Consider the following 7,734-nt stretch of genomic DNA (forward strand, 5'->3'; position numbering starts at 1 on the left):
AGTAATGGTAATTTTGCATGCCAAACTTTGTTTAGTTTTTATTTTGGGATATTCTCCCAGTCTCATTTTCTGAGGGAAACAAATTTGAGTTTACCTAAGTTCTAAGGGTTTGAGTAAACTGAGTTTGGTTACCTTGAATACCATTGATAGAAATCTGCATGTACATGAGCTTTGGATATAGTTTCTGAATTCTATGATGATGGTATTGAAATCAGTTAATGTATGTTTATATGCTTGATTTAATGCATTTTTTCCTCAAAACTTTATGTAGAAAATGAAGGAGGAAGCCATGGGGAAGAAGAAACGGAGAGGTGAATCAGATTATGGCGAAGAAGATATCGACAAATACTTAGGTCTCAAGGATAAGAAATCATCCAAAAAGTTTAGAAGATGATACCTTACCACTGCAGTTTCGTTTTCAAGTAATCATCATATATGTATATGGCAATTTTGGTATTTTATTTAACATTACTTAGTCTATATTGATGCTTTGGAGTTCCCGATGGAAGCTCTGGCTTTTGTCTTCATTATTGCATATTTATGGTTGATGGGACTTTGTAATATGGCTGAAAAGAAGCCTTGAAAAATCAATTACCTTGTACAACATGAACCTTCTATATTTTGCTAATTTTGCATCTAAGGCTATGATTGCAATCAATGAACTGTCTAAAACACAAATATCCGACCAAAGGTGATTCTGCATCACAGATTAAATGACAGAAAAAACTTGTGATAAATCACAGATTAAAGAAACATAATTTACCCACATTAATTCACACATTAAAAACCTTGCGGTAAATGACAGAAATAAAATTAAATCTTTTTAAGTAGTTGTGTTTATTTGTTATCAACTGTCCAAAAGGTCATTGCCTCAGCAAATCTATTAGATATAACAACACTAATATTTTATTTCTACATTTTAAAATTTTAGTTTTTAAAAAATGAGTATATTGTTAGATTAAGTTATTTAGAAATCAGTTAAAAAGTATTCTAAAAATAGTTGTTTTTGATATATATATTTTTAATTAAAAAAGTTACTTTCTTAACAAATACATGATACATCAAAATAATTAAATGGATAATGAATCATGATAACATTGTCCAATGTTTATTAATATTATTACATTTATTTAGGCTGTCACAAATTAAAACACTGAGAAACAGAATGCATATTCCATGCAACACGCAAAAGCAAATCCAATAAGCGGCACCTAAATATGCATTTTTCCCGTAACAAACTCTGATTATCATTTTCTATGATCCAAAATTTTCCCTTTGATTTCAACCGAGTTTCTTCTTCTTACGTCCAATTCAACAGAGTCTAACAACAACAACAATAATTCATGCAGTTCAAAACGTGACGCTAAATTCAAAATTCTTTTCTCACATTTTTCCCCTTGAATTTTACATGTAACAAGAAAACCGAAGATATATCTCTATTATAGTAATAATCATCATCAACTTTGGTTGATTTTGAAACCATTATGTGACTGTGTGAATTTAGAAGATTCTGATTTTTTCCTTCTTTTTTTTTCTTTTCCCATTTTTTCTTGGGAAATTAAAGTGTAAGAAAAGATGGGTGTAGATTACTATAGTATATTGAAGGTAGAAAGAAATGCAACGGAAGATGATTTAAAGAAAGCATACAGGAAATTGGCAATGAAATGGCATCCTGACAAGAACCCTAACAATAAGAAAGAAGCTGAAGCCAATTTCAAGCAAATCTCTGAGGCTTATGAGGTAACAAACAAAATTCTATTGCTTTGTAAATGAGATTTGCAACAATAGCTGAAATGATTTGGTTGGTGATTTCTTATAAGGTTAAGATTTAGGATTTTTTATGTGATTAGGAAAATTGGTGATTTTGTGATTTATAGTATAAATATTTGAGGGTTTTGTTGAATGTGGATTCTGAGCTGATGTTTATGATGAAAACTTTAAAGATGGAAAAGAAATCTTCTTAGTTTATGCTTTTGTAACTTCATCGCATTCATTGTTCCATGAAAATTATCTATCAATATCTTACTTTATGACCAATACCAAGTTGGTTGTGGTAGACAAATTCATCTGTAGGAGTAGCAGACGGCCAAAATCCACCGGGTCAATTCGTGTAATTCGCTAAAAAAGGTAGGTCGAATTGGAAATTTGAGATCGCCTAACCCGCATCGACTAATTCCTGGGTTTTGGTGGGACTTGTCCGCCTGCCATTCTTTTTTTTTTAAGTTATAATTTAGACATTGTTTAATTGATTAGAGACTTTCCCAATATTTAATTATATGTTTTGGATAATTTTAGTTTTATTATTTTGTTTCAAAAACTTGATTGATGATTATGCTTATTAGATATTTAAAATTATAAAGACTTTTTAGTATTTGTGAATTTAAAAATTATAATTTTTGTATGTTTTTAGAAATTATAAATTTATTAAACTGTTTATAAAATTATATATTTTTTAATATCTAATAATTTAATAAAAAAGAAAAAAAGAGAATTGACAGTCCACAAATTAACTGTTAAATGGGACGAGATAGAAATTTGGGACCGCCTCACTAGATGGGATGGGTAGACTAGTTAGGAGTGACAATTGGTAGGGTAGGGTAGTATCCTATCCGCGGATTGAGAATATCCCAACCTTAACACTACACGTTTTTAACCTGCGGATTAGCAAAAAGATGTAATATTATTATAAAACTTATGATAATTTAAAATGATCTAATTTTTATGAAAAAAAATATTAAATTATCTATTAATGATCTTATTTTAGTGATCTTTTCCCTATCCTATGTGCACGAGAACCCTACTCACACCCTACTGGCCTACTCTATCCACCGGATTGGGTATCCGCAGATAGAATTTGAATACAAGTTGTAAAGATCAAGACTTATCTTACACTGTATATAGCTAGATGATAATCCATAACTATTGTTCTGTTTTGAGGCAAGATTTTCTTCGAATTTTAGCTGGCGGAAAGCTTAATAGTTAATTGTGTGTAAAATGGAAAGTTTGAGATTGAATAGTGATTGGATTTGGAAGAATTTTTATATTTTGTTTTGCTCTTCCAAAATATTATGTGTACAATGATTGAAGTTGTTTGCATTAAACATTTTTAGTCAATAACTCATACAAATAATCTGTAACTTACATATTAGAAGTTAAAAACTTTAAGCAAAATTGTAGCGACTAAAAGAACAAGAAAAAATAAGACAAAAAATAAAATGAGTGAAACCAATACTATAATTGCTTTGGGGAAAAAAGTTGTTAGACAACTTTTAACTATTTAAATTACATTGTTCATTTAATTATTTATTTTTGTGAATTTAGGTATTGAGTGATCCTCAAAAGAGGGTGATTTATGATCAGCAAGGAGAGGAGGGTTTGAAACACATGCCACCACCTGGGAATGAACCAACAAATGGATTTAACCCAAGAAATGCAGAGGATATCTTTGCAGAGTTCTTTGGAGACAACCCTTTTGGATTTGGATCATCTGGACCTCATGGAAGGTCCAGGTTCCAAACCGACGGAGGCGGATCATTCAGCGGATTCCATGCGCCGCTGAAGAAGCCGCCTCCTGTTGAGAGCAAGTTGGCATGTAGTTTGGAAGAGTTGTACACTGGTTCCACAAGAAAAATGAAGATCTCAAGGATTGTTATGGATGCTAATGGGTGAGTATGTAGTATCTTGATCTCTATTTCTTCAAGAAAATTGATTTGCTATTTACTCTTCAAAATAACGAGTTAATTCAAACCAATCTGAATTGGTCGAGTAATCAGTTCACTTGTTCACATAAGCAAGTGTCGAGAGTTCAAATCCCGTATGTGCAGCAACTCATTGGTCAAATGTAAACCCTTAAATGAGTATAAACTTCTATTGTGGTCTTATTATTGCAATCTCACAAATCAAAATTGCTTTTGTAGGAGGCCAAACCCAGAAACAGAGATATTAACAATTGACATAAAGCCAGGTTGGAAAAAAGGAACAAAGATCACATTCCCAGACAAAGGTAACCAGCATCCAAACCAGCTTCCAGCAGACCTTGTTTTTATGGTTGATGAGAAGCCACATAATTTATTCAAGAGAGATGGCAATGACCTTATTATCACAAAAAATGTGTCGCTGGCCGAGGCCATCGGCGGCACTTCAGTGAACATTACAACACTCGACCGGCGCGAATTGTGCATACCGGTGACTCATATCATTAGCCCGGGTTACGAGTTGACTGTCCCAAAAGAAGGGATGCCTATAACAAAGGAGCCAGGACATAGGGGTGACTTGAGGATCAAGTTTGAGGTTAAGTTTCCCACAAAGTTGACACAAGAGCAAAGGGCAGGGCTCAGGAGAGCATTGGGTGGTTGAAATTGGAATCATTTGAGAATTTGTATTCTCTTCACACTCCTTTTGTTTCAAATTTTGTGTCCAGATACACTTGGTATTCATATACATCCATTTTTCAAAGGAAATGTGATTGGTGAATGTACATAGATCTTTTACCCTTTTGAAAAATGGTTCAAGTTAAACCACTCATTTCCTATGCTCCTATATTGTTTCTAGTCTATGATGTTCAATGGAAATGAATCAAATGATGTTGAGATGTTATTGTCAATGTTTAGAAATACTTTGTTTTTTTTTTTTTTTTTTTGTGTGCGTTTTTCCTATGGTTTAAGTTTTCCTTTGCTGCATATAAAAAAATTGGTGGGAAAAGAAAAAGTAAAAAACTTACCATTCATATTATTATTTTTATAATACTATAATAGTAACCAAAATTGAATTTATTGAGTGATAAACACGTTTTTGATAGTCTCAAATTCAGGTTTTAAAATAGACAAAATGAGTTTTACTAAAAAAAACCGTCACAAATTTTTATTAAGTGTATTTCACACTGCTATCAACATGTTTTTGTCATACACAGTCACATAGACACATACGCCATATTGAGAATAATTTACATTTTCTTTTCATATGTTTTTTTTTACCAAAGATAAGAGACTCGAATCCGCAACCTCTTAAATAAGTACGGGGAGACTATGCCATTTGAACTCTTATTTATTGGCTTTCTTTTTATATGTTTGGTTTAAGAGAAAATCCATAAAAGTTGTATTTAGTATTTAAAAAAATAATATTTTCACTCTTAGTTTTTGTAATGTCACTTCACGCGTGATTTTTTTTATATTGTTTATCAAAATAGAAGCAGTAATGTCTATTTTTAATATTTAATAAAAATTAAAAAATGTATGAAATAATGTATATATGCATATTATAATAAAAATAATTTACTTAATTAAACCCCTTAAAGTTGAATGCTATCAAATTGTCCTACATGAAAATGCATTACAATTTTATCCTCCAACTTTTTATAGAAATCGTGGCACTGCTACTAGTTTTACCAAAAAAAAAAATATACAACCTGTGAAAGTACCATGATTTATGCTTTAAAAAAAAAATCGTGGGTTTATTTTGGTTTTATGCTTAAACAAAGACAACCATTTATGGCCAAAAAGTAAATGTTATGATTAATGGATATTAACATGGATCTGAAATATGACATGATATGAGACATGTAAATACATTAGTTTTAAAATTTTATAAGACACGGTGACGTATAAAATATAAATTATTTTTTAAATAAATTATAATGATATTTTAATATTTTATTGATATTAAAATATAAATTAATTTATTAATTATTTTTAATATTTTTTAATTATATAAAATATTTAAAATATTTTTATTGCAATAAATAATAATATACTATTTCTAAATTCATTTTCAAAAATACATGTTAAGAAAAAGGATGGATATTGTTCATACCCTGGCCTAATACCAAGGCCCAGGTCCAACTAAAAGGCCTAATCTAAAGGGTTAAGCCTAGCTAAGCGCCGCCTTTCACATAAGAAGTCGGTGTCATTCACGACTTGATTTGAAGAGGTCGGATGTGAGATTGGCTGGCAGATAAACACTCATTCAAATGAGTAACCGCCCCTAAAATCTCTCTAACCGCCTCATAAAGCCATATCTTAACCTCCCCAAGATAATAGGGACGGTTACTACCCTAAAGATACGGCACTACACCAACGGTGGATATTGGCTCACCACTATAAATACACTGACATCCCTCAGGTATCTCTAAGTCCAATACTCTCTAAGACCTGCTTACACTCTTGCTAACTTAGGCATCGGAGTGTCTTTGCAGGTACCACCCCCCATTCACACGCGAGCACAAGTCGGACGGAGCCTCCCGAGTAGCGGACCTTTCCGGAGTTCTCCTCCATCACACACTTGGGCCGCCAAACACCATCCGTCGTATTAATCTCCGGTTACCCACCGTAACATTGGCGCCGTTGCCGGGGACCCGAGAGATCACTCAACGATGGCGGATAGATCCCACGAAGAAGGCCATGCGGAAACAGATTCTGAACAAGAGAATCTAGACATGGGTAATGACAACGCCGACATGGCCCAGCACCAAGAGAATGATCCACACAGAGAAGGTACCTCCGGAGTAAAGAATCCGAAGGTAAATTCCTCAGATGGACGTGAATCAGAAAAAGGCGGACCATCTCACGTAACTGAACTAATGGGTTTGGTTCATAGCCGCCTGGAACAATTGGAACAAGAGCGGGAGAGGCAAAAGGAAACCGAAAGGTACCTTAAAGAGGAGATGGAAAGGCGAAAAGAGTTAGAAAGAAAACTCTTGCAACTAGAATCCTCCCTCAAGAACTCCCGCGATGAAGGAGAAGATCAACTCCCGGGCGGAGAAGATCCTTTCAGCGAGGACATAATGAGGGCAAAAGTTCCAAGGAACTTCAAAAGCCCTGATATGGACCTCTATGATGGAACTACGGATCCAAAGCATCATCTTAGCAACTTCAAAAGTCGGATGTATCTGGCTGATGCCTCCGACGCTACGAGATGCAAGGCCTTCCCGACCACTTTATCGAAAGCAGCAATGAAGTGGTTCGATAGCCTTCCCCCGAGATCCATCACCAGCTTTGAAGACCTCTCAAGGAAGTTCTTGATGAGGTTCTCAATTCAGAAGGATAAAGTAAAACATGCACCGAGCCTCCTGGGAGTAAAACAGGAGGTCGGAGAGTCTCTACGAGCCTATATGGAAAGGTTCAATAAGGCATGTTTAGAGATCCAGGACCTGCCCACAGAGGCAGTAATAATGGGGTTAGTCAATGGACTCAGAGAAGGTCCCTTCTCACAATCCATATCTAAAAGACACCCCGTTTCTCTAAGTGATGTACAAGAAAGGGCCGAAAAGTACATCAATATGGAAGAGAACGCAAAACTAAGAGACCTAAGTTCACGACCTGGACCTACTTCCTCCTCTAGGGAGAGGGAAAGGGAAGTCAGGAAGAAGGAAGAACCCGGTCTCGAAAGGCCCAGAAAGTATCACTCTTATACTCCTCTAAAGACTTCTATAGTGGATGTATACAGAGAGATTTGCAACACTGAAAGGCTGCCACCCCCAAGACCTATTAAAAACAAAAAAGGGGGAAGTCGCAGCGAGTATTGCGAGTACCATAAAATATATGGTCACTCCACCAACGACTGTTACGACCTCAAAAATGTGATAGAAAAGCTGGCTAGAGAAGGTCGGCTTGACAGATATCTCATGGAGAGGTCGGAGACCCATGAAAAGAGAAAGCGAGATGACATGGACAGGAGAGATCCTCCACCACAGACCCCTGAGAGGCACATCCACATGATCTCAGGAGGATTTGCGGGAGG

General features: G+C 34.8%; 2 protein-coding genes across 2 annotated transcripts in view; both read left to right on the forward strand.

Moving 5' to 3' along the window:
* LOC107463037 (DEAD-box ATP-dependent RNA helicase 10) overlaps positions 1-658 on the forward strand; it is a gene marked incomplete in the record, with an annotated part of 6,233 nt that extends 5,575 nt beyond the window's left edge. The window contains 1 exon segment of the mRNA XM_016081743.3: positions 272-658. Coding sequence (XP_015937229.1) covers positions 272-394 — 123 coding nt within the window.
* Positions 659-1,562: 904 nt separating this feature from the next.
* LOC107463004 (uncharacterized) lies at positions 1,563-4,545 on the forward strand. The gene is made up of 3 exons (XM_016081692.3): positions 1,563-1,740; positions 3,322-3,665; positions 3,918-4,545. Exons 1-3 carry the CDS (start codon positions 1,576-1,578, stop codon positions 4,354-4,356), a joined length of 948 nt encoding a protein of 315 aa, XP_015937178.1. The 5' UTR covers positions 1,563-1,575; the 3' UTR covers positions 4,357-4,545.
* The last annotated feature ends 3,189 nt before the right edge of the window (positions 4,546-7,734 follow it).

This window comes from Arachis duranensis, chromosome 8 (assembly GCF_000817695.3).
Source record: "Arachis duranensis cultivar V14167 chromosome 8, aradu.V14167.gnm2.J7QH, whole genome shotgun sequence".
In the NCBI taxonomy this organism is placed as follows: domain Eukaryota; kingdom Viridiplantae; phylum Streptophyta; class Magnoliopsida; order Fabales; family Fabaceae; genus Arachis; species Arachis duranensis.